The 27,695-nt window shown below is 41.4% G+C and overlaps 3 protein-coding genes across 4 annotated transcripts; 1 reads left to right on the forward strand and 2 right to left on the reverse strand.

The window, feature by feature from the left end:
* Positions 1–512: 512 nt before the first annotated feature.
* On the forward strand, positions 513–22,554 carry gemin4 (gem (nuclear organelle) associated protein 4). Of its 2 annotated transcripts, none has more exons than XM_055012266.1 (6): positions 513–561; positions 13,481–15,541; positions 17,044–17,200; positions 17,332–17,602; positions 19,786–20,496; positions 21,532–22,554. In XM_055012266.1, exons 1-6 carry the CDS (start codon positions 549–551, stop codon positions 21,751–21,753), a joined length of 3,435 nt encoding a protein of 1,144 aa, XP_054868241.1. In that variant the 5' UTR covers positions 513–548; the 3' UTR covers positions 21,754–22,554. The 2 variants fall into 2 exon arrangements, with proteins under 2 accessions (XP_054868241.1, XP_023117137.2); XM_023261369.3 differs by lacking the exon at positions 513–561 and adding an exon at positions 12,287–12,505.
* Positions 1,151–11,935, reverse strand: LOC111562701 (tapasin-like). Its single transcript, XM_023261370.3, has 8 exons — positions 11,768–11,935; positions 6,419–6,595; positions 5,231–5,506; positions 4,632–4,961; positions 2,803–3,150; positions 2,318–2,407; positions 2,095–2,114; positions 1,151–1,966 (listed from the first exon to the last, which is right to left on the reverse strand). Exons 1-8 carry the CDS (start codon positions 11,811–11,813, stop codon positions 1,934–1,936), a joined length of 1,320 nt encoding a protein of 439 aa, XP_023117138.2. The 5' UTR covers positions 11,814–11,935; the 3' UTR covers positions 1,151–1,933.
* Positions 22,165–26,320, reverse strand: LOC111562702 (TLC domain containing 3A). Its single transcript, XM_023261374.3, has 5 exons — positions 26,040–26,320; positions 24,956–25,039; positions 24,569–24,788; positions 24,390–24,485; positions 22,165–23,081 (listed from the first exon to the last, which is right to left on the reverse strand). The coding sequence occupies exons 1-5, from the start codon at positions 26,153–26,155 to the stop codon at positions 22,794–22,796; spliced, it is 804 nt and encodes a 267-aa protein (XP_023117142.1). The 5' UTR covers positions 26,156–26,320; the 3' UTR covers positions 22,165–22,793.
* Positions 26,321–27,695: the final 1,375 nt, after the last annotated feature.

Genomic DNA, 27,695 nt, shown 5'->3' on the forward strand with positions numbered 1-27,695 from the left:
ATCAGTGCTGTGGATCATCTTGGCGAATTAATTGGATCTAGCTCGACTGACAAAGAAGCCAAAATACACCGGCCCAAATGCACTGCACCGTCAGTTTACTGTTGTTTCTTATATTAAGTTTCTAAACTTCTGTTAATCAGACTTTAAACATTTAAGTTTCTTTTAATCGGAGTTAAAAAAATGTAAGGGTTAGAGTTAGGGTTAGAAAAAATTATTATAAAAATAAATGTACACATTTATTCTGTTATCAAGAAGCCTCTCATTTACACAATGTGGCAGTTCTGCTGTTGGGCTTTTTTGGAGGCTTTTTTCCATAGACCTGGTAGTTTGTTTCTTTCACAAGATCTGGCAGACATGAGAGGATGTGTTAATGTAGACGCCTGTCAGCTTCATGGCGGTAAAGTGTGAAGAGTTGCTGCAGTAGAGGACTTAACAGACTTCTGAACGACACACTGAGCTGCACTTCATGAAGGAGAATTAAAAAACGGACTGAAATCAGCAAAGCAGCGAGTTTACCTGCAATTAGCTCCTTACAGCAGCTGAGACTTATGATGAACAAAGGTAACGACCACTTTATGAACACTTCTAGACATTTTATGGACATGTCTCTTTTTTTTAAAACTGACCAGTTTACAGGTAATGTTGGATTTACAAAAAAAAAAGACCAGTAAATTGTTTGGAATTTCGAGATCTCTGCATTTGGTGCAATCAGCCAAACAAAACCTTGTTGCAAGAAGTGTCAGTTTAAACAAAGAGTTCCTGCTGTTCTGTTTGTGTTGGTGAAAGAAGATTGTATGAATAATAACAAAAATTTTAAAAAGGCTGACTCATTTGACTGGACTTCCATCCCATCATTAGCTACTAATTTATTGTTCATGTCTCATTGACTTCTGTTCAAATCTAGACTGTAGTTGCTGAAAAATCTTCCCCTCGTGAGACAACAAAGATACATTTGAACCTTGGAGTGAACAAAAGACAAGTTGTTCAGCAGCTGGAACTTGGTAATTAAAGAGCATTTTTAGGTCTAAGGGAAAATGATAAATAGCTTTGAGTGAAGGATGTTTGTTTTTCACTTCAAGTCCAAAATGTCCTTTAACAGTTTGCTTATGGACCCAGATATATCAGGAAACCAAGACAATAAATGAGACAGTTTTCTTATCCCAAGAATCCTTTTATTATTTACAAAAACAGCCTAAAAACACACAAGATACTAGAACTTTTGAAATCAATCCAGCTATTAGTGCAATTATTTCTACTCCTGAGAAGTTACACCTTCTTTCCACCTCTTCTTTTTATATTGTTTGACAATAACTGGGCAGATTTTGTAAAATTTTACATGAATTCAGCAAAATTTCATCAAAGGTTGCATGTCTAGTTTTCTTGTAAATAAATAATGTTACATTCAGGGTGTCTAACCAAAACACATACTGTGTGGCTGTGAGGTCTAACACACTTGTTCAATATTAAAACACATAAAAACTGGCAAAGCCAATCTTTAAAAAACATTTTCATTCCTCTAATTTTTACATCCATGTTTGGTACCCAGCAGTTATTTTGGAGAACTGCTTTGATTCTCTGTGCAGTTCCTGACCTGCCACCTGTAGATCAGGAATGAGTGTCATGTTTCCTGTGTGCAGCTACAGACAAACCACTGCACCACAGCACTACTAGTGGTCAGAAACATACTGCAAGTGTTCCAGTAACACCAGTTTTGTAAAGGATTGCCTGCGTCACAGAGACAATTACTTTACCTCAACACCACGCTACTACAGTGCATGTTAAATAAATCAGTGCAACATACAAACAGATCTTCAGTTTCACAGGAACCCAAATTCACCAAAAAAATCTAAATCAAACACCTGCAGCACCCTGAGATAGCAATGAACGAGGCGAGTATTGATGGAGACGGTCTGTCTTCAGTGTGATGTTCCTCTCAGACCACAGAGACTCCTCCAAATGGTTTCTTCTGCTCAACACAGACACACAGAAACACACATGCAGATTTAAACAAGCAGAGATTAAATACTAGTTTTTAAAGATGTCAGTGATTAATGCAAAAACAAACAGCTTTCTTTTTTTTTTACATTACTTCACCTGTGCTGACTGTCTTCTTCCTGTGGGGAAAATAAATTACAATTATTCTCTTGGACATCAACACCTCACTTGTCACAGTAAAAATAACACAGGATCCCACACCTGTTTTTATCTCACTGTCATCTAAACACATCTGTCTATGTCTCCAAGGACCACAGTGGAAGATGTTGGTTATTGGTTAGTTAGCAGCCTGTTTGTATGAGGGTCACCTGAGTACACTCACCTGAGCGACGGTAGCGCCTCGTATACAGAATAGCAATGATTGTGATCCCAGTGAGGCTGAGAATGAGGTTAAACAACCAGCTGACTGGCTCTGAACACAGGAAACAGACAACACATATTACATATGTACCTCTGCTGCCAGTATCTTACTTCCATAATGTATTATTTGATAGAAAAAGATTGAGTTTTACCTCAATATATAGTACGTCAAATGTAGTGGGTCAAATATCCCAGGATGTATTACTACATCAGATTGTGCAGTATGCAAGCCAGCATGTTATTCCAGTCATTCTGACCCACAATCCACTGTGCAGGTTTGTGGCATAAATGTTTAAAAGCACACGTATAAACCACGAAGAGTGCACAGACGGATGGCAGCTCAAAGTTTAAAGCATGATGACATGCATACTACATTAACAATATGTACTTCAAGTAAAAAATAAACAGTATGTGATTTGGAAAGCAGCTACTGTCTTCTCCTCTGACCTTCAACATTCAGGATGAAGCTAATTTTGATGGGATCTCTCAGAGACTGATGGGAGACGCTGCATGTAAACTCCTTCCCTGAGTCACTGAGCGAAGCCTCAAGGTAGAAGAAAGCTGAGACTGAGTAGGTGTCGTCCTTGTTGAGTTTGTGGCCGTTCTGCCGGAAGACTGCCAGCATTTTGGGCAGAGCAGCATTGACCGTCTGATTCGGCATCACTACTTTCTGCTTGTACCAACGTATATCCACATCCAGAGGGTAGTAGCCCTTTGCCTCACAAATTATCTTCTTGTCTTGCCCCTCCTGAAGGGACACAGTGGGTTCAACGTTGAGGGAGACTCTGGGAGGCTCTGAGGAGAGGAGGAGGAGAAAAGAAATGAAACTGTGACAGTAAATATTGATTAGAAACATTGGGCTACTATTTAAAAAGCAGTACATTTTTGATTTAATACACATCAAAATTGTAAATTCTCATTCAGAATTCATGGCATTCATTAACAACTTCATTTACTGCTATACTTTTTCCTCTTACATACACTTTCCACTGGCATATGTGCAATAACTGTTACAACCTCATCATCTTCTATCTAGTGTTCTTAAAAATTTCACCTTGTGTACATAATGTTCTCTGCAATTTTTGCACTGTGTTTTTAAAATATTCTGTACTGCTCTTATACCCGCCTTTTGAGCTGCTGTAATGGCGGACTTTCCCCGCTGTGGGATCAATAAAGCTTCTCTTAAGTTATTTTATTATTATTATTTATTATTATCTTATCTTAAAAGTAACCAGCTTTGTTTTCTTCAGACTTTCTATGATTTGCAAATGAAAGCTGATAAATTGACACAAGATAAAGGTTTGTACCAATATCCACACTAACTACACATCAAGACAATGATCACAGTCAAATGGTCACATAAAAACATCTACACATTTTTTGGCCTCACCCACACTACAAAATATCTGGTTGTTCAATAAAAGCAAAAGTACAAGCCTGTATTGGAATATTTTTTTGGTAAATCTTGCCACAAATTGTCCAATCCTGTGAGCCACTAACAGCAGACAAGAGCAGAAGATTAGATGCTGTCGAGAAAGCTAAAAATACAAGTTACAGCTCGATTCACCACAAGTTTGATGGGTCTTGTAGTATTTAGACCCATCTGCCATGTTAACATGGCAGATGGGTCTGTCTATGGATAGCTGTCACCCATCCATCCATTATCTATAAACCACTTAATCCTCATTAGGGTCGTGGGGGACTGGAGTCTATCCCAGATGACTTAGAGTGAAGGCAGGGTTCACCCTGGACAGGTCACCAGTCTATCACAGGGCTATGCATAGAGACAAACAATCACATTCACGCCTACGGAAAATTCAGAGTCACCAATTAACCTCAGCATATTTTTAGACTGTGGGAGGAAGCTGGAGAACCCAGAGAAAACCCACACATGCACAGGGAGAACATGCAAACTACATGCAGAAAGATCCTGGGAAGGCTGGGATATGAACCAAGGATCTTCTAGCAGCAAGGTGACAGTGCTAAGCACCGAGTCACTGTGCAGCCTCTGCCATGTCAACCATGACAGACAAAGTAAGATTTCTCAAAAACAAAGTTGAAACATTAAAACTAGTGGCTACAGCATTAAAGTATAGCGTTACATGAAGGATGGTGTGTCCTGCACCTAGACCTTGCTGAGAAGCAGATGTTCTGATGTCTCTCTTTACAGAAGTATCCAGAAAAAGTTACCATTTACCTCTGATGCATTTGACTCAACTCAGACAACAGAAATTTCTGACCTCCTACATGAAAAAGTAAAATGATCATTTTCTCACCTTCAATGTGCAGATTTATATCTAGATCTGCCGAAAGTGGAGCCACTGACACCGAACAAATGTATCTGCCTTCACTGTTCATCTCTGCGGAGTGGAGGTTGTAGGAGGCATCTCCATCTGCCAGATCCTTCAGTCTAACACCAATCCCATCCGTCCGCCCTGAGCTGCTATTATGGCTGAACAGTTTAATCCTCCCTCCACGAAGCAGCCGATGCCACTCCACAGTGACCTTTGGTGCTTTGTGGTCGATGGCAAACTGGCAGTGGAGCTTTCCTGGGGACCCCAGGCCTGCTTTCACTGATGGAGATTGTGTTTTAATGACCATGGCAACTATGGAAACAGATGTTAAAAAGACAGTGAGATACAAACACACATTTAGTTCTTACTCATGAAGACAGGTTTGCATTCAGCAGAGGTGTAGGACCAATGCTAACTTTGAAGTTACAATCAGGATTCACGTGTGGAAACAGGAGCTGTTGCTGGCTGAGTTTTTGATCAGATTTTAAAGTATAATTGTTTTTCAGTGTCCCCAAACACATAATCACAAAAAACACCTTTTCTTTGTTCCAGTCTAACTGAGGACACTGTGTTGAGTTTACCTGTTATAGTAAGTGTCTCTCCATCTGCGATAGTCGGCCAGTGGAGGTAGTCATGCTCTCCTGGTGCAGGTTGGTCCGATGGGTGTCTGAGGAAGCCGGTGACTGTGAAAAGTCCTTTAATGTGTTTGAGGGTGCATCTGAACCAGCGGTTGTAGCCCTGAGCCCCCTGGACAGGCCAGCGGACATGGATTCCCTCTGTACTGTACCTACGCAGCTCACACTCCACCTGTTCTGCATCCACCCTCTTCATGTACCTCCGCAGATCCAGTTTGGATCCTGTTAGGATTTATTATTTTTATTATTTCTATTAAACATACTGCTGGCTTCATACTGATTTATACATTGCATTAAGTGCTAATTAAAAGAGTTGTGTTGATCTGTGAATGAATGAGAGGGTCTCAAGCAGCTGTTCAGTGGTGTGACTGAACAGCAACAAAGATGAATGGTAACAAGTCAGACAGAGGGCAAACCACATCCACTTACATTCAAGACAAATCAGACACAGGAACATGCACTGTAGACACATACACCCATGCACGCTCACTGCAAGCCCACGCACACTTCCTGAATATTCAAGGCCACTCTAAGATAAAATAACATCATGGGAAGGACATAAAACTGATAAAATACATGAGACCAGAGACATACAGTCACTCAAATTAATGATACCACATGACTGCGGAAGTAGAGTATAGTTAATGCATATGACCGTGATAATAGACCATGGTTAATTATGAAGACCTAAAGACAAACATACACATCATTCATAATAGGGAGAGATTCTCGTTTTGTACCTGGAACTGATGGATTGAAGGATCGTATGGCAAGAAGCTACGGACAAGCCTATCCACCAATGAGAGAGAGCCAAGTCTAAACTACGGCCCTTTTCTAACAGTTTTTTGACCAATGAGATTGTTGCACATTTTCATAAATGCACTCTGTACACTGTGAATTTCATCCATTACTTGGAAGACGCCTTCAGATTTACACCTTTGTTAACTATAGTGCTCTGAACAGTAATGCTCCTTGATCAAGCTATTTGTTGCAGAATAAACAACTTTAACTGAGGGAAGTTGCCTGTCTGCTAGCTCAAAAAATGAACGTGCTCAACAATCCTACAAAACAGAATAAAATGCAAATGCAGACACTGTTTTCAGAGTTTTCTGCCTGTCAGCTGCAGTAGTTTACCTGTGACCAGGAAGGTGATGGCTCGTGGATTAACAGGAGAGTCTCCTGTTTGACCAAACTGCAGCATGGCCTCTCTGTAGATGAGCTGAGTCTCAACATGACTCTCATTATTCACAGTCACATGTTCATCAATGAACTGACAGGACAGTCCTGCTATCTGATGGACACCCTGCACACCTGAATGACAAACACATCGATATGATTATTTAGTGGAGTAAATTGTATAGTAGTTATCAGTGATAGAAAGTATCTGCATTTTTGAGGTACTTGTGCTTTATTGGACTTTACATTTCCAGTCCACTACATTACAGAGGGAAACTGTACTTTATACTTATCTGATCTAACATTTATCTGAGAGCTTAGGTTGCTGTGTTTTGTTTTAAGATGAAGATTTTACAGAGGGGATAATATGAAACACTTTTCAAATGAAAACATTGTGAAATATTAAACCAGTCGTTTTCAAACGTTGTGGCTTCCTAAAAAAAGCAGTGGGTACTTCAGATCTCTTTGTGTTAATAACAGCTCTAATTGTTCATTTTTAGGTGATCTAGTGTCTCTGCAAAAATCAAGCATTAGAGAAAAAGTCTAGAAGCTGAAAACATACTTCTTGTTTCAGCTTTCCTCTCACTTTCATCATCTGAGAACTCAGAACTACCTGCTGTCCTGCAACTGTACAGTTGTATGCAAAATTATTCAACCCCCCTGACATTTTTGACAATCTGGCAAAATGAGCAACATTACAACTGCAGGCGACTAAATCATATAAGAGGTGAGCAGTTAGTTTATTGAAATATAATACCAAAGCAAAAATCAAGATTTTATTCATAATCCATCCAAAATTTAAACTTTTTTACAAAAGCAGGTTGCAAAATGATTCAACCCCCTATAAACAATGCTAGTTAAATACACCTGTAGGTATACATTTCGAGGTGAATTCAACGATGACATATGCTAAACACTGAGAAATACTCATGTCTATAAAATGGGTACACTTTGTGTCAATACTCCCCATACGCCTTTTGCAAGCAACATGGTAAAGACCAGACTGATGTCCCTGAAGTTTAGATAGGAGATAGTTGCTTTGCACAAGAAAGGAAATGGGGACAAGAAGATATCCAAGCTCTAGAATGTTCCCAGAGACACTGTTGGAAGCATTATTGTTAAGTTCAAAGCCACCGGTACAGTGGCTACACTACATGGTCACAGTCGAAAAAAGAAACTGTCGGCAAGCACATCAAGATTTCCTGGGGAGACAGATGGACAAGAACTCTTGGCTTACTGCCAAGGACCTGCAGGAGGATTTGGCTGAAGGAGGAACTGATGTTTCTGTGGACACAGGACGTCGCACACTCCATGCTAAAGGGCTTAATGCCAGATCCCCTAGACGGACACCGCTTCTGAAGACACACCACAAGAAAAATCGTCTCCAGTAAGCTAAAACCAACCTATCAAAGCCACAGAAGTTCTGGGAGATTGTTCTATGGACTGATGAGACAAAATTAGAGCTTTTTGGTCCTATAGATCAGAGGTATGTCTGGGAGGAAGAATGAGGCATACAAGGAGTTGAACACCCTGCCTACTGTGAAGCATGGTGTGGATCTGGGATGTTGTGGGGGTGTTCTGCTTCAAATGGAACCGGGAATCTCCAACGTATTGAAGGCGCCATGGATTCAGGAAGTACCAGGATATTCTGGACAAGAATGTCACTCAGTCTGTATAAAAGTTGAAGCTTGGGTGTAACTGGACATTCCAGCAAGACAATGACCCCAAACACACATCAAAATCAACAAAGGCTAGGTTAGAGAAAAAAATCTGGAAGGTTCTTGAGTGGCCTTCATAATCTCAAGACTTAAACCCAATCGAGAATCTGTGGTGGGATCTGAAGAAAGCTGCTGCAGCACGTACACCTAAGAACACGGCTGAGCTGGAGACCACTGCCCACGAGGAATGGGCTAAAATTCCCAAGGAGCACTGCCAGAAGCTTGTTAGAGACAATACCTCCCGTCTACAGCAGGTCATTGCAGGAAAAAGGTGCTGCAAGAAGGACTAAAGATACAGCCTCATAGGGGATTGGATAATATTGCAACCATAGACTGTATATAAAGATGGACATAGCGTCTGGCTCCAAAAATGAAGCCAACATGGAAGTGTCAAAAACTTGCAATATCACACCATCCGCTAGGGCTGGCTCCAAAAAGCTCTGGCTCCATAGACCCCAATTCATCACGGGAAAAACTAAAATTTGATAGACTGCTTTTCTACGGCTTATGATTTTTTTTTTCGTTAGTTTTCATGGTCAAAATGAGAGATCAGGTGGCCAAACTTAAAAGAAATCAATATTGAAATTTTTATAGAGCATTAAAGTTTTGCGGAGCCAGGGGGCGGGGCTACTTGACTGACAGTCTGGTCTGGAGTGATTGACAGGTCCTATGGATCAGGCAGCCAAGACTCTGCTCTTCTCGTTTGGATTAATTCTGATATAATAACTGTTGGTTTATTTATCGGTGGAGCAGCAGAATCTTTTCCACAGACAGTTTTTCTGGCTTGTTTTAACCAGTTTTCTGCCATCGGCTGATTCTACCAGCAGACACTGAAAGGACTCTGTTTGTTCGGTAAGTGTTTATTTTCTTAACGTTGCCGCTTTTAATGCACTTTATATGCAGCTTTAGTGTCAGATGTAATGTGTGCCATTCACTCCAGATGTTGGGGGAGTTTGTTTCAGTGTGTGTTGACCAGAGAAGAAAGTTAGCATAGTAAATATTAGCTTTAATGTTAGCGATGCTAATCGAGCTAGCTGCTCCGTCATAGCCTTATTAAAGCTAACGTAGCATTAAGCTAACGATGTTTCTATTGTGTGTCATGTAAACAGCTGAAGTGAGTTGTGTCAATGTAATCTGGTACATTTAGTTAATAAAACTGTCAGTGGAGATGCAGGTTCACATTAATGTAACGTTTAGAAAACCTAAATGTAATTAAAACAGTAAGGTTAAGGTTCTGTGTTGTCAGTAGTCCTGAATATCTGCTGAGTCTCCGAAGTTAAACTGGAGAAAACACTAAATCTACTCTCTAGTTGTTAACATTGTTTAATGACTGGTTCACATGTTGTAGTACATCTTATTGCAGATTAGAAAAATAACGTCCCAGAATATGACCAAAGTAATGATGAACTTTACAGTTATTACATTTAAATTACAGCACAGAGAAGCTGGATAATAAATCCTCTCTTCTAAAGCTAAAGTGACTACAGGCTTTTCTGTTGTCCTGTGCTTGGAAAACTATATGAAATAGGAAATCTTTGCAGGGATACTTTAAAATGAACCTCTGCTGTTGATGTTGATACTGTGATGTCTGTCTTCATCTCAGGTGTCTCATTTTCACTGAGGATCTTCTCAGTGAAGCCAACAGAAGGAAAACCTCATCTGGTTGTGAAGAAGGAGACTGAATGGACGACATCCTCAGTGAACCACTTCCTGTTTAGCTTTCACTTACAGAAGGACAGACCAACTGTTTCAGCTGTTTATTATTCTCTGTTCTTAGTATTCACAGGTTCCATTCATCACCTTTAACTTCATCTCTGCTGTTGTAGCATAATGATAATACAGAGTACATGTTGCCATTATTTATAGCGGATATGCATTAAAATATCAACACATTGAGGTCAAGAGCTTCATTATTTCCTTTACTGCACATTTAAAGACTACATTTAACAATTCTGAACTGTAAAGATGTGTAAACACATATAATAAATGGATGAAATAAATAATATGTTGCTGACAGTGAAATGTAAAAACTGAAGTCACAAGACAAGTTGTATTCTGAAGAGAGGAGCTGAATCTGCAGCATTATTGTTATTACTGGAAGGATGAGGAGGACATCAGTGCTGCTCTTCCTCACAGTGATGAAGGAGAAAAGACTCTTCAGACAACCACAGCAGGATGTTCATGTTCTCTGGAGCTCTCAGTCCATATCAGACTAGATGTTCCCAACGATCCAGACCAAAGCTGGAAGGAAAAGACACTAACAGTGAGGAAAAGATCTACAAGGTTCTTTCATTCCAACTGCTGGAACATTAAATATCAGAGTGAACACAGCAGGATATGAATGGAACACAACAGAGTGTTGTATTTTTTCCAATTTTTTAATCTTGTGGAACTGTTTGTTTTCCTGGTTGAGGCCAAAGAACATTTTACTGCCTTAGATGGACAATAAAGAACTGAACTAAGACATTCATCAGTAACAGTTCTGTGGAGGAACATTAACGTAGATTTATTTATATATGCTGATAATTAAAACAGCAGTTATCAATCCGTTATGACTGATCAGCTGTGACCTGCAGGAAACTTAGCTACAGCTTGCAGTTAACTAGTTTATGACACTGACAAACCTGATTTAGAATCAGCATTAACACTAAATGAGGAAACGTAATCTCAGATTTTTAAAACACGATGTTAGAACATGTTTATATCAGAGGTTATAGTCTGATGTTAACTTACAGTAACTTCAGCTACAGTAACGTAGGTCACTGCTTTATATGTGATGTTGTCCAGATGTGGAGAAGAGTACAACTAGTTACAAAAAGGACTTACCTGTAGAGTTTATCTTCATTTTTGGAGGCTAACATTGTCAGCAGCAGCGTAGCTAAACAGCAGATCCAGTAAATGAGGGCGGGACTGAGGCGGGACTTGAGGTCAGACTGACTGAGAGCCGAGCACTCGGCTCTCAGTCAGTCTGACCAAACACCGCTCTCTGGCTCTCAGTCAGTCTGACCAATCAGTGCTCTCCGGCTCCGCCCTCGTTGTCATCACTGGCTCCAAAAATCCAAGATGTCAAACAGGAAGAGGCTTCATTTTCTCTGTGCGGAAACCAACGGGTGACGTCACGGGTGCTACGTCCATCTTTATATACAGTCTATGATTGCAACCTGCTTTTGTAAAAAAGTTTAAATTTTGGATGGATTATGAATTAAATCTTGATTTTTGCTTTGATATTTTATTTCAATAGCCTAATTGTTTTTATATGATTTAGTAATCGCCTGCAGTTGTAATCCTGCTCGTTTTGCCAGAATGTTAAAAATGCCAAGGTGGTTGAATAATTTTGCATGCAACTGTATCAGTCAGTGGGACGAAAGCAGTACTTCCATTTTTTAACAACATTTTGCTGCTGTCTGCTTTTGCTCAAGCAGGATTTACCTGTAATGGAGTATTTTAACGTTGCTGTACTGGTACTTTTACTTTAGTGAAGGATCTGAGTACTTCTTCCACCACTGACAGTATCTCTGAGTTTCTACTTACTGACCATACAGACCCCAAAAACGCCACAATCAGTACCATGTTTTAGACAATAACTTACCTGCAGACAGATAGAAGTAAATAAATATCTTTAAGATTAACGCCATGATTATTCATTAGTGAACCGAGCGTTGATTCTTCGTGTTGCTCGAGCAGCACAACGAGTCACTCAGGACACTTTCACTTTCATTTTAGCAGAAAATAAACTTGCTTTGCGTTCAGCTCACATCACGTGATTAGCAGATGGCACGCAAATATAGTCTATGATACAAGATCACAACAAAATATGACAAAATACGGCAAAGTGTGTTGCGTAACTGCAACATTTTAACGACGATACAATGTGTCTGCGTCCTGATTACTGTTCAGTTACTTATTCAGAGGCAACTAACGATGGTCCACATTAAATCAGGAATCTGGCATGTGTTCCCTGACTGCAGCTCCAGAGACATTTCTCATCTAATCGATCAGACTGACCAGTCTCCAGCAGGCTGCAGTACTGGCGGTGTCCTGGGGAGGCGCTGTGAACAGCAGCAGCTCTTCTCTGTCAGTGACGCGGCGGAAGCGTTTCATTGCAGCTTGTTGACATGACGACACGAGAGGAGCATGGAGGGCTTTGTCAGCTTCATGGCGGTGAAGTGTGAAGAATTGCTGCAGTAGAGGACTAAACGGACTCTTCTGAACGCCACACGGAGCTGCATTTGATGAAGGAGAATTAAAAAACGGACTGAAATTAGCAGAACAGCGAGTTTACCTGCATTTAGCGCCTTTAAACAGCTGAGACTGATGATGGACAAAGGTAACGACCGCTTTCTTAACACTTGCATTTGCTAACAAATAACATTTCTCGAAGTTTCGATACAAGGCTCCAGGAAGATTTTGAGAGTAACCAAACGCAGACTCGGTTGTGTTAATTCGTCCTTTGCTAATTGAAGAATTCCTACAACGTAGTGGGACATATTATATCCTATGTTATGCCACAAACTGATGGGGAGAAATCCTCCCCGTGTGTCTGCCTTACTGTACCTGCTCTGTGCCCCACATTACAACCAGTCCAGTAGTTTTGCTGGTTGAAACAGATTTAAAGGAACAAATCAGTTCACTTCAACTTGACAAAAAGGGGTTACTGCTCCTACATTGCGACAGAAATGTTCAGAAATACAACAAAATGACTTTGCCTCATTCATTTATGTTTAAAAGGTTATAGTCCAGAGGATGTTTACCAAAGAGGATATTTTTTTCTATGCATTAAACCCATCTGTAATAATGTTAACTACAGTCTAGTTAACAAATATAAACAAGTATATTAGACATCATTGTCAACATGATTATTCTTCCTCAGAGTCTGTTTCCTGTTCAGACTTGTATGGTTTAATTACTTCAGTATCACAGCTTGACATTGTGTAGTGTGGGCTACTTTTACAGTGTTTGAGCAAAGTAGTAGGTGAGCTGGTGTGCTCGAGCTTAAACGACTAGCAGAGAGGTGGGAGGAGACAACAACCATGTAGAGTTTATCTAAGCCATTTTAAGACAGGGATGGATTATTTTAATGGACAAAAAATTCTAAACATATAACTGATACACAGAGATACATTTTTAGAGGTTTAATCAAAACCTTCGAGAAACATTAATTAATAGTTGAATCCTTTAAATCTCCCATCCTCTCATCTGTAGGAAGTAAAAGGGTATCAGAATCAGACAGCTGACAGACTTTTCCTGCCTGTTTCTGTGTGTGTTCTTTGTTTAGCTTGACGTTTGATCTCTTTGTCTTCAGATTCAGCAGTTCTTCAGGGAGCTTTCCTCCTTTCTGACAAGCTGTGCCTCCCCTCTTCCCTGGTCTCCGTTCAGAAAGATGACTGGAGTCGGGTGGGGCAGCCGATCCTGGAGGCAGTCAGAGAAATCTGTGGACAGGATTTCTCTGGTCGTTCCAACCCAACAGCTGTGAGCTGGAAAAAGCAGATAGTTTGTGTTGTGTGGTTGAAGCTGCTGTGCAGAGAGGCAGAGGAGGATGTTGAGGTGGCGTGGAGGGAGAACCCTTTGTTCTCCTTGCAGAACAGCCTCCCTGAGGTCAACCGTGTCGTCCTGCTGGAACTAGTCAAGTCAGTATCAGCTGCTCATATTTTTGCCAGTTTTCTCCTGAGTCTTCCTCAACCTCAGATGTGCTCAGAGCTGGAAAAGCTGACTGAACATGTGATGAGCAATCCCATGAGGGAAGACGATGTCCAGCTTTTTCTGGAGGTGTGGTGGGAACTGTGGAAAGGCAGAGATGACCAGAAAGCAGGAGGAGAGGACAACATAGAGATGATGTTTGCCAACCAGTGTGCTCGACTATCCTCTAAGGCTGCCAGTTTGTCCCCTCAGGCTGCTAAGAAGTTAAAGCTGGACACACCAGATTTACCAGCATCAAACACTGATGTTGTGCACATTCTGTTTCATGCCCTTAAAGACATGAAAGACCACATATCCTCAGCAGACCTGTGCTTTCAGTCCCTGTCTGTTTCCCTCAGTGCTCTCTACACAGCTTTCTTAATAGACCAAGAAGTTGTAGTTCCAGCCAAAGAAAAGATGCACATCCTGTGTAAAGTCATCAGCACCAGAGAAAGGAACAATCAGGAACTGAACCCTGAACTAATTCGGGAGACTTTGAGAGACTTCCGTGCTTCTCACATGCCATCTCAGTTTCAGCCCAGCAGGATGAAGCTGAGTGAAGCCTTGAAGATTATAGCAGAACTTGCACAGTTTTGGCAAAGCAGGGGGCTTCTGACAGTTCATGACACCTCTAATTCTAATTACACTGCATTCCAACTAGAACAAAGTGTTCAGAGACTCTTGACAGCTCTGGACCAAACACCTGCAGCTGTAGGGGAAAATAATGATCAAGAGACTGTGAAGAAAACACTCAGAGGTTTGCTGAAGTCGCTGGCTCTCCCTGACATGGAGAGCAGCCCTGAAGTGAGCGTGAAAGTCACCACCACCATCATCACGCACCGCCTGGAAGACTACGAGAACTTTGCAGCGTTGTTTGCCAGCGAGGCGTCATGGGCGGCTTGTGATGAGCGCTGGCTGGACTGTCTGGAAAAGAACCAAGCGGCCTTCCGGCAGCACGGCACGCTCATCAGCCTCTCCTCCACCCTCATGAGAAAACTCCACAGCGGAAGCTCGAATGTGAACCAGTGCAGGAAGCTGATGAAAATCACTGCGGATATTTTCTCTGCGCTGTCATTAGAAGACAAGAACAAAATGTTGGCTGCCCAGCTGGGGTTATCCAGCAGGGGTTTTTTTGGCTCCTCTGTACCCTCCGCTGTGACTGAAGGGTTCGAACAGGAGCTGAACATGGCCTTCAACTGCATCATCCAAGGAGGGGCTGGAGCCTCAGCAGCGGCGTTGCAGGGCAATCTGAACACAGCCGCCTCTTTAGTAGCCAGAGTGGCTTTTCAAAACCCAGAGGCTGCTTTGAGGTCCTGCTGTCATTCAGCTGTTTTCAATAAAGGAGTGTTCTCTCTGATGGCTAAGATCCTGCAGCAGCTGCCTGGACTGAGAGGTCAGACAGGGAGAGAAGATGAAGCTCAAAAGAATGAGGAAGAAATACAGGCTGGAGAAGAAAGTACAGCTGAAGGAAGGGATGCTGTGAGTGGTAGCAGTCTACTCTGCAGGTGTTTACAGGACATGATCAGGACCAAATCTCTGTCGGCCAATGAAAGAGAACAGTTGCTCAAGTTTCTGGGTCTGCTGATGATGCCTGTCGCTGTAGGTGAAGGAGAAGAAGAGAGGCAAAGCTTCCTGCATCCTCAGGAGGTTGTGCATTCCTTCGTCCTGCCAAACCTCTCTGCTATGGGTCAGTATACTTCTGTATGTTGGCCGTGCTTTAGCATTACTTCACTGAAGCATGCTTAGTTTTGGTTTAGAAATCTTCTGCAGTTATCCAACTACAAATGACATTTATTTAGAACAATATGATGCCAACAGTAGAGGTATACATTCATTTCCCTGCACAGATTAATTATTGTCATTCTTCCTCTGTCTTAGTGGACTTGTTACTTGAATGTTGTTTTTTTTCATAAACTATGGCTGGTGAGAGCCAGTGAGCTATGTAACCCGGTGCTATAAGCTGAACTAGGAGTTAAGACCTGCCAGAGCTAAAGGAGTGACCGAGTGGGTGAACAAGACATTCAGATAGACTACTACTCTGTCATGACTGAACAAAGAGGCCCATACCTCAGGACTGACATACACCATCCACTGTATGTGCAGGAAGTACCACTGCATGAGTTGGTGAATTATGTAGAATGAATACTTGAGGTGATTTGAATCCAATGAACTATGTCCCAAAAGAAGAGTCATTTTTCCCAACACTGCTCTGATATCTGGTACCTGGATGTACACTACTGTTTAAAAGTTTGGGGTCAGCCTGGCAATTTCACACCTCCTGTGCTAATATAACTGCAGGGTTTTCTAACCATCAATTAGCCTTTCAACACCATTAGCTAACACAATGTAGCATTAGAACACAGGAGTGATGGTTGCTGGAAATGTACCTCTGTACCCCTATGGAGATATTCCATTAAAAATCAGCTGTTTCCAGCTAGAATAGTCATTTACCACATTAACAATGTCTACACTGGATTTATTATTCATTTATTGTTATCTTGACTGAAAAAAAATGCTTTTCTTTCAAAAATAAGGGCATTTCTAATACAGACTTTTGACTGATAGGGCATCTAATAAGATAGAACGTGGCATTTAAAAATCAATCGGTCATGTGTCTCTGGTTTGCCTCCAAACATTATGTACGAACCCATATCTTCCAGGGGAAAAAAACGCAAACCATAGAAAATAAAAATGACATTTTTGCCACTTTTCAGAATTCAAGTCGAGACTAGCAGTGGACTAACGGAGTGAAATAGCAGGAACATAAATGTAAAGCAACATTACATTAGAGATTACAACAGTGGTTTCTGATCATCATGGTAATGTACACTGCACACCTAACCCTGCCAGAGCAGGTTGTGTTCAAGACGATAGATCAGCATGCATAAAAACGCCTCCTACACACCAGAAAATGATGAGGGAATGCAGATAGCAAGAGTTTTTAGGAACCGCCCAAATACCTTTTTTTCCCTTGAGGTAATTCACTGAGTTGATTCAATTTCTTTTTAATTAGTAATCTTAAGCTGTCACATAAATATAGTGAAATATACACAAATGCACATGTCCTCACCCCTGTCACAGCCTATTAAATTTCTGTTAACTCTTACCATCTTCATTTAAGAAACCACAGGAGTGATTTTTGTAAAGTAGTGATGCTGCTCTGACTCTGTCCTCTGTATTTCCCTCCAGGTCACAGCTCCGTTGATGCAGAGCTGAGTCTGCAGCTTCTCCACACTGCTTTGTCTGTGGATGTCCAGGGACCAGCTTCTTCTCCTCACTGGGTGCTGAACTGCTCTCCCTTCCCCCTCCTCTTCATACTGGCCCGGCTGCATCACCAGACTCTCAGGTTTGAATGATGAGTGTCTTGTAGGCTACAGTCCAGATCCATTTGTGCTGCTGTTCCTTAGTTTTTCTCCCATACAGAGTGCAGTACAGTAAATTGACCACTGTAACATAAATTCATTTGATCTCTGCTAGATGCTGGGAACAGCCACCAGAGGGCGCTGTCCACCTTTTTTCCATGGACACCAAAGACCTGCTGGTGACGGTGCTGACCACACTGGGGCAGGTGGTGGGTGCAGAGGTGGCAGCAGACCCCAGCAGCTGGTCCAGAGCTCTGTTCTGGCTCTACAGCAAGATGGAGGAGCTGGACTGGACCGTTCGGTTCTACCTGAAGCCTGTATGGGGGCAACACTTTAAAAATGAGGTGCCTTCGTCCCTGCTGGCTGTGTGTGATCTGCCTGAAGAGGTAGGAGCTCTAGAATTGACTTAAACCTATTTAAAAAACAAAGGCTGAGGTGTTGGATCAACCACGGTGGTTGAATAATTCATCTCAACAGTAAAGGAAGGCAACAAAAGCAGATGTGGTATCTAAATGGCAGTTTGTCCAGTGACTACAGGGGCTTTCAGACATGCATCCCCTCTGTTAGTCTGATGGGATCTGAAAATGTCTGAATGAACACCCTGCTTACTTTTCTGTAAAACAGTCCTGGAGGAAATCATAGAGTGTCAGACCTGATCACATTTCTGTATCACTTTTAACATGGTACATGTCAGAATTGAATGCAGTTACACTACTGGATAGACAAAACAAAATACTGTTTGTGAACCATTTAAGGAAAATATTTTTATTCTCATTTCACCACCAATATTGGTCCAAAACCTCATAAAGAGGAAAAGAAAAAGAGTATATCTCAAAACATCTTTCTCATTGACTTTGACATTTCACATCTCTTGCAAACTGTCCATATAAATGTAACTCTGCTGTGATGAAGACAGAACAGGTCAGATGTGTGAGACTCACTAATACTGAATGAAATCCAGGTTTCATCAGACAGCAGCTGGATTCATATGAGAGAGAGAGAGGGAGAGAGAGAGAGAGAGGTGGGTGCATTTATGCACGTGAACAATAGCAGTAACTTCATCCTCCACATGCAGACACAATCAGTTAGGATCTAACAGAAAGTCACACTGCTTTTCTTCACTTCAGACAGTTCAGCTTCTGTTAAAGATGTGTTATACAGCAGATTTAAATGTAGTGCATTGTTATGTATTATACATCATGTGATGTAATGCCCATTCTTTGTCTGAATGAAGCTGTAAGGAGTGCTAACATAAACCTATCCTGTGTCTGAATGACTGAATCCTGCTACTTTACAAGACTGATATAACTGCAGCGTTCTGCATCTCAAGTCTGAAACTTCCTTCACTTGTTTACTTTTGGAGAAGCCAAAGATGTCACATTAAACTGTTTAGTTTAGCTGAATTTTCCCTATTTGACTGCTAAACCCTAATAGTCCATCCATTATCTATACACCACTTGATCCTCATTAGGGTCTGTGGGGGGCTGGAGTCTATCCCAGCTGACTTAGGGTGAAGGCAGGGGACACCTGGACAGGTCACCAGTCTATCACAGGACCTTAATAGTGAGAAACATTTTATTAGTACTGAAGCAATGAGCTTTGTATTTAATCACTCCCATATTTTGCATTCTAAGCGTGCCTTGATCAGTGTCCACAGGCCTTCACTTAGCGTATAGCTGCATTCACCCATAACTAGTGGTTTGACAAATGAAATGTGATGTTGCAAAGTTTCAGGTAGTTGATGGAAAGTTAAGTGTTTTGAAAATTAAATCATTTTTGCAGGTATTTTTTAAGCAATAGTGCCAAATATTCTTCTCGTAAATCAAAGGATTTGCTGCTATAGTTGCTCATGCATGACAGGAAACTGAACATGTTTGGGTTTTGGACTGTTGGTCAAACAGAACAAGTAAAGAGAGCATGTCACTGTTGGTTCTCTAAGATTGTGAGTGGCACTTTTTCAACTTTTTTTTAATCATATTTTTAAAACTTAATCAACTCATGGAGAAACAATAACTGGCAGATTAACAGGTGAAACAAAAAAATCTATGCATCTCTGCTTGGTGGCTGCTTCTGTTAGCAGACTTTGTTTGGCATTCTGGGGGCATTTCTGCCTGCAAATTAAGCTATGCACATGTATAGGAGCAGATGGATATAGAATGCATAGATTTATTGTTGTTCACTGCAAAAAATGTGAGAATTCATGTCGATATAAACCACCTGTCCTTTTGTATTCATCCCTTCACAAATTCAGCCCTGGAATTCTGAAGTAGCTGTAAACTACTTGATATTCTTTGAGTCCAGGTGAGGTCTTCTATTCGGTGTTTATTGTAGAAATGCAGTGATATAATCCTTAATCAGACACAATAAATTGTGATAAACTTTGTGCTTAGAGATGGAAATGGAATGAAACAGGATTACAGACAGTAGTTGTTAGTCGTAGTACCAAAAAAGTGACATTTGATAGTGATTTTCCTGAAGTTGTATTATTAGTGTGGTTCAGATTGGATGGTTTCTGCTTCTGTACAGACCAGTTTGGACTGATGTGTCTCTCTTTGTGTCCTGTCTGTAGGAGTGGTCAGGTTTGGATCTGCCCTCCTACGACCTGGGAACGGGTCTTCTGGCCTGGATGGAGTGCTGCTGCATATCCGACTCCCTGCAGTCCACCATGCTGTCCCGTCTCTCTCTGGACCAGCACAAGCCCGACCACGTCAACATGTTCAGCAAAGGCCTGCTGGTGGCTCTGACCCAGACTCTGCCCTGGTGCTCTGTTTCCCAGTGGAGCAGACTGCTGAAATCCCTGAAGGAGCTCATCTTGTCCTCTCGCCTCCACATCCCCTTCTCTCTGGAGTACGTGGACTACCTGCCCCTCCTGGACCTGAGGAGGTTTTCATATGAGCTGCGCCTGTCTGTCCTCCTGCTCCGAGTCCTTCAGCTGCTCTGCGGGTCCAGCTGCTCCGACTGGCTGTCTGTGGACGGCTGGGCCCACGTCGGCAGGTTATACACCCACGCTGTGAGGGACCTGATTAACTCAGTGAGAGCCAAGCTGCCTCTTCCTTCATCTGGTGCCTCAACCGTCTCTGCTTCAGTGTCTCCTAAAAGACCAGCGTCTAGAGGCTCAAATCCCTCTCTCACTCCCGTCAAAGCTTCTAACATGTCTGAAGACCATCAAACAGAAGACTCCCCTCTAATATCACAAGAGTCACACATAGAGAAGACAGCCCCCAGCCAGGAAGTTCTGTTTGTTCTCAGCCAGCTCTTCTGCCACGTTCAGCATGTCCAGGTAGGAATATTTCGGCAGAGGAAAAAATGTCTGATTTAGCTCCTTAAATGTGAATATTTCTGGTCTCGTTCCTCCTCTGTGACAGTAAGCTGAACATGTTCAGGGTGTCAACAGAACATTTGTATCTTAGGCTTTGGGAAACACTGATTGACATATTCCAACATTTTCTAACATTTTGTTGACCAGACAGCTTATCAATTCATTTAGAAAACAATTTGTAAATTAACTAACAATGAAAACAAGAAAAGCACTCGGAGAGCGCAGTACTGCACCAAGGTTGTTCATTCCTCCATATGGCATTGTCAGCAATACAGCATTTATTAGTTATTGATGATCAGAAATCACGACAACTAGGAATGTGTCCATTTAATATAGATGTACCCACAAACAAAATGAGCTTGTGCTGAGCACAGGCATGTGTTATGCATGTGTACGTTATGTATGGACACCGAATCACGTGACCTAAATATGTAGCAAGTGGCGGGAATTGATGGGACTCAGAAACACCCCCACAATTTAATCAATTGTTCCTTGTATCATTTCTGATGGATAAGTCCTGATAAGTCTGCAGAGGTGGATCTGTAGTAGGATCACAGTCCTGTGATCGTCAGCAGGCAGCTGATGTAGTGATCACTTGTCATAGTGACGCTGTGCTGCTATCTGGCAATGATACAGAAATCCTCAACAAATCCGTGGATCCAAACTATAAGCTGCATCACTGCCAAAATCTAATCACTTGGTCCTTGTGTCATTTCTGACCTTCCCTGAAAACTTCATCCAAATCTATTAGTTTTTGAGTAATGATGCTAACAGACAGACGCTGATCGTCACATAACTCTGTTGCGTTCCTTAACTGAGTAACAACCATTAGTTGAAGCCCTGTTAAGATAAATTCAGTGATCAGTGAGAATGCTAGATTCTTATTGACAAAAACACAAATTTAAAGTTGTAATATTTTGATGCCAACATGTTCATGTAAAATATATTTTCCTGAATCAGAGTTAAAGTGTCAGTGGTGAACTCTCTCCCTCCCAGGTGATGATGCCTGGAGGCCAGTGTGAGCCTCTTTTCCTGTCCAGTCTGGAGATCCTCAGTCACTACGAGGCCATCATGGCTGCTTTCCCGGAGAGCTGCAGCCCACTGGAGAGTGACAACATCCGCCACTTCTTCTCTACCATCACTGACAACCTGGAGAACCAGGAGATGAAGGCTGTGCTGCAGCAGAAGATCGCTCAGCTCGTGTCATCAGCAGCTTGACACCCACTGTGACTATTGGGTTCTTTTCCACTTGAGATTAAGTTCTAAAATTCTTAAAATTCAGAGCACGTTTGGTGATGAAACAAGGGCAATTAGAGTTGTCAGTGTCACACACTGCACTCGGCTAATTTACAAAGTTTTTACAAAGCGGCGGGTTTAGAATGGGAGTGAATAAAAATCCAGTATTTCACAGCAAATGTCTTCTCATGCTGCCTCAGTAATATTCATTTCCACTAAAAGGATGTGGAGGCTGAGATAGTATGCTAATGTGTACTAGAGGATAAATTTGCAATTTAATTACAAATTTATCTACTGTACACCCGGGGCACTTTATGTGTGGGACATGCATACATTAACCCTGTGTATCTCCTGCTCACCATCATTAGACACTTCAGCAGCGCTGCATCACAATCAATACTTAATTTTATAACTTTATTCATCACAAACAAGACTTTAATTTGTACAAAAATAGTCTCTGTGGTTAAGATTTGTTCAAGCTGTGACAAAATTTTAGACTGTTGTGTCACATAACAGCTAAGAGGAAACATTCACACTGTGACTAATAAATCTCATAAATCACAGATAAATCCACACAATCCCACAGTGCACAACAAACACTGAACTGCTGAGACTTCACTGATCAACATGTATTAGAGCAATTAGTAAAAAAAAAAAAAAAAAAATCTCAGAATTTGAGTTTAAAGTGGAGGAAATGTAAACCGTAACATAAAAATTTCAAATCGAAGTATATTTTGGGGGAAATGTTTTAAAAAATTGTAATAAATGAAAAGGCTGATGAGACTAATCTTCCTTTATGAAATATGGTGATATTAATGTTTTTTCTCTAAAATATTTCTTTAATTAAAAAATATATTATCACTTTATTCTCAAAATACAAACTGTTTTCCTCTTAACTTATGGCTTTACTCCTAAAATATTAAAACTCTAATCTCAAAATCTGTTATTTTTTTCTCATCTAACAGTGGCACCAATACCTGATCATGTCTTTGGTGTCTCATGTTTGCTAACAGCTGAGCTCTTCATTTAGTCTTGGGCTTGTCTTTGTCCACCTGTCTCCTCCGTCTCAGGTACAGTCTGTTAGCTTTCCTCAGCAGCAGGATGAACCAGTAGATCTGAGGAGACAGGATCACCAGGTTGCCCAGGTTGCAATGAAGAGGCAGATGAAAGGGAACTCTGTGCAGAGGAATCCTGAACTGCCGGCCGTACATCCAGTACATGAAGGGGAAGATCAGGATCCGACACGAGAAGAAACTCAGGAGGAGAATGATGCCATTGACTTTGAGCAGCTTTGTGTTGTCGAGGCCCAGCTGGATGTCAGGAGAAGTGAAGGGGGACACGGGGCAAAGAAGAGATGGATGAGAGAATGTGGAAGAAGACTGGGCATATTTTATGCAGCTTCACAGTATAAGATGCAGAAATGAATCAAAATAAACTCCATTTGACTGAAAATCTGCCCACAGAAAAGTGTGAAATGCTGTCCCTGAGACAAAGCTTTACTGGTGTCTGCTTGCAAGGAATGAATTTTCATCTTTTTCTTTCTTTGGCGGACTTTTAATTTGGACTTTTGAAGGCAGAAAAATACTTGAAAACGTGTGAAAATTTGCACACATCAGTACCGGCGAAAAATGCGTTATTTTAGGGGGACTGCATGGATGTGAGCCAAAGTGGCTCCATAGCGCCACCTGGAAATTTTCAAACATTTACTACGACCAGTACGTGTCACCTAGACTTATGAAATTTGGCACACATATGTAACTCGTCAAGACGCACAAAAATGTAATTGACAACTATGCCCAAAACACAACAGGAAGTCTGCCATTTTCAATTATGTGTCATATTTTGGATTATTTTGGACCAATTTTTGCACTTTTTCAAAAACTATAAACTCAAACAGGGTACCCTGACAGAGCTGAAATTTGGCCAGGATGTACACCAGGGATGGGTGATCAAAATGCTCTGCAAAAGTCTGAGGGCGTGGAAATGGCAGCTAGGAGAATTTCGACAGTTCGCCATGACACAGGAAGTGATGTATAACTAGCCTGTACACGCTTGAATCTGCCTGAAACTTTACATGTGATCAGAGTCCGGCCATCATCACATCCATGGGTCCAAATGCACTCTCAGTCGCAGCGCCACCCGGTGGACATGCTTGGATTGGCAGACCAGCGAGGACCTGTTGGACACTGCTTGCAGCTTAACTTCTTGTGACCTTCGAACAGTAACTCAGTGCAGCTTCCTATTGCTACAATTTAGATTGTACTCTAAACAAAGCCTTGGTTGTTTCAATTTTACAGTTTATGAAGGTAGTTTTTTATGTTTTTGGAGTGGAATCAATCCCTGAATCACACATTTCAGGTTGTTTTGACACAAATAATTACATGACTCGAAGGACTATGTTGCATATATAATAATGGCATTTGACAGGAGTAAGGTGGGAAATAAACAGAGAGGTCGATCTTCAAGACACCTAATGTAAACACAACCATTTCAGCCTATTTTAGATACAACTGAGCCTGTTCAACTGTAGTACAATAAGACATTATAGGACAGAGATGGATGGGAACAGTACCATTTTCTATTCTTATACATTCAAGCAAAATGTGTAAGAGGTTTACCTGGATGAGAATCTGTCCTATACAGAGGAAAGGAGTGCTGAACTCTGTGGTGAACATGCAGCCGATGAAGAAATCCCCCAGCCCTCTTCTTAAGAACTACAAATCAGACACACTGCGCTGTGAGTTTTATCACACGTGTAAGCACTATGATTGTGACAGTGATCCATCCCTGTTCTCACCAGAGCGATGGGCATGAAAACGACAAGCAGGGCTGCGTGGTGGAGGACCAACATCCAGTCCTTGATGAGGAACGCCCTGACTGACTGCAGGGAGTGACCGCTGCCTGCAGGGGAGACACCTCTGACCCTCTGAGTGTGGTAGTGGCACAGATACATGGCAAAGATGTCATAGGTCATGTAGGGAGCACCGAAGAAAATAAACCAGTTGACCAGCCAGTGACTGCATGGTGAGGCAAGTAAACAGACAGGAACCCTGCATGACTGTTCTGCGTGTTGTTTTGCCACAAAGGCTTCAATGCATTGACCAATTCAGTCATTTTAACCACATTACTGTTGTTGAATGTAGCCTTTGTTGATAAAACCTCAAAATGGAGTGGACTCTCCCACCTGTCAGTCATCACGTCCCTGCAGGAAGCCACAACTGTGACTCCAGCTGCTGTAGCCAGAGTGGCATGGATGGAGGAGACCAGCCTGAGGAGACAAAATCGGACCCCTGCTGTCACAGAAACAATAAAAATGGAGACTGCAAAGTATTCATGGGTGTAAGTACATGAATATTTATGTGATACATGTTGGCACCAATGCACATACAGTCATGGACAAACTATTAGACCACCCTTGTTTTCTTCAATCTCTTGTTCATTTAGTGCCTGGTACCACTAAAGGTATATTACCTGAAGAACACAATGAACACAACAAAAAATGCAGCTGATTACATAATACTTCATGTCCTATTTGACATGCTTCAGCTTCACTGTATTTCCAGGGTATATAAGAGGACATTTCATGCCATAAGCAGCACTGCACATGCAAAGGCCTAGATTATTTTATTGCTGATATTCAAGCTGTAGCACAACTCAGAAGTTGTCAGCTCTCACATAACGCCTAAAAGAAAACATGGAATCCTAAAAGCTGTTTTTAGCAGTACAAGGGCATAGATATTGATGTAAGAACGGAAGTGATTTTGGTTATTATCAAGAAAAAATGGGAAAATGTCTAGATATCAGCTCTTAAGCTATTTTTGTTGTTATCATCATATTTGTCTAAACATATGTACCTTTAGTTGTACCAGGCATTAAAATGAACAAGAAATTGAAGAAAACAAGGGTGGTCTAATAGTTTTTTTCCATGACTGTTTAATACATATTACTGTAGCACCTGTCTCTCTCAGAAGTTTAGTTCAGTGTCACACATATTACACAAATAAATAATAGGTGTATTAAGCTAATTACTACCCTCGCTGTGTGTTTAGAGGAAGAGAATGAAGTGATTCCTATTTTTTTACATGTACACAAACCTAAAGCTACAGATGTGCAGAATTCACTGCCAGATAGTTTTCATTAATCTGACATTGTAATTACTTCTAGACAACGAGTTCAAACCTATATATATATATATATATATATATATATATATATATGAAGGAGGCAGTGCTAAAGTGTCTCCCACTGAGGGCAGGTCGGTGTCTGACCTCTCACTGATAACCACTGCGTCCCTCTCACTCCACTGTCTGAGTTTGAGTATTTTCCTGAAGCTGCAGAAAAGCCCTGGAAACACCGCAGCTCCGCACAGCAAGGCACTAAACATGATGTCAGCAGACCCGCTCCTTTGTGTAGCTGCTGTGTACCGCCTTAAAAAACAAATAAAAAAGCAATAAAACACTCAAAACTGTCCCGGTGGCAAAAAGCAGCTGCGTATTTCTCGACAGACGTTAGTTAGCTTGTTAGCTCGTCCTCTGATGTTTCGCTGAACTTCCTGTCAAGTTTGAACTGAGCTGCTATTGGTCGGATGAGCAGCGCTGTCAGCCAATAGGATCCCTCCACCTGAAAAAATATTTGACTGGTCATGTTGGGTGAATGCAGCAAATTGGTTGTGAGGTTCATTCAGGACAACGGTGAACCTGGAATAACCTTAAATGACAGGAACTGAGAGCAGTCACAGCAAAGCAGTGTTTTCTTTAACTGTTTTAATTTGAAACTCAGTAGAGGGATAATGTAGACAGAGACAGACAGACATAACATACAGAGAGGAAAGTCACACAAATAAACATAAGCATTGGACATCAGGGAGGGGAGGTACTATAACACGGCATAACATCAAAATATCGCGACATCACACACATTATAATGGACAAATGTGCAATACCCTCACTATATTCAATACGTACCTTTGCAAACAAGTATTTTATTGATTGTTGTGTTTATTGTTTATCTATTTATGCTAATATTTGCACTGATAATGTGGTATAGTGTGATTTATTTCACGGTTCTTGTTTTTTTAATTGTTGCTTTTTAATTTCTTTTTGACTCGAAGTCACATACAAGAATTCCAATGTACCTGCACTGAGACGTACCTGTGCAAATGGCAATAAACTCTATTCTATTCTTTATCCTGGGAAGTCTGTTCCAGATGACACTGGGGGAGAGGTGAGGTACTCTGGACAGGTCTGCAGTCCACCACAGGGCTAAAATAACCATAATGTGTTACAGAAATATATGTTTTCATTATTAATCCCTGGAGTGATCTTGCCACATAATTCCCCCCATATTTATCTTCTGAGCCCTCTCCCCGGTGCTGTACCTAAAGTTGGAGGCCACTGGGAACAAATAGGCATCGCATCAAATGAAGAACCAAATGACTGTACAAATAGAAATTGCATAGAATTGTCACTGTTACCAAAAACAATGAAAATCAGTTGGCACTCTCTGTATTAGCAGCAATAAAAGATAAATTATATAAAGCAATATTAAACACAGATTAAAACTATATGCAACTGAAACATATACAAAAGAGCAAAGGAGAGCACGGAGCCGCTGCATCCACGCTCGCTGCCATCTTGATCTATATGTGCTCTGTGGCTATTTAGCAGTGAGACAAGGACATATAAACACTGAGCATCAAGAAAACACATTGGACACCAGTAATGATTATTACTTTACCGAGCTTAGAGGTGGGCTGCACCAGCAGGATGACATGGAGCCACCCTGGGGTGTCGACCACCATGACCTGGGTGATCAACTTTACAGCCACAGTCAATCAGTGAAAGTGATGAAGCCAGACTGTACAGTTAGATACCTGGATTCCTGGGTTGGATCTGCTCTCCTTGTATCTGAAGATAGTGTTTTTT

This window comes from Amphiprion ocellaris, chromosome 7, assembly GCF_022539595.1.
Source record: "Amphiprion ocellaris isolate individual 3 ecotype Okinawa chromosome 7, ASM2253959v1, whole genome shotgun sequence".
Lineage (NCBI taxonomy): Eukaryota > Metazoa > Chordata > Actinopteri > Pomacentridae > Amphiprion > Amphiprion ocellaris.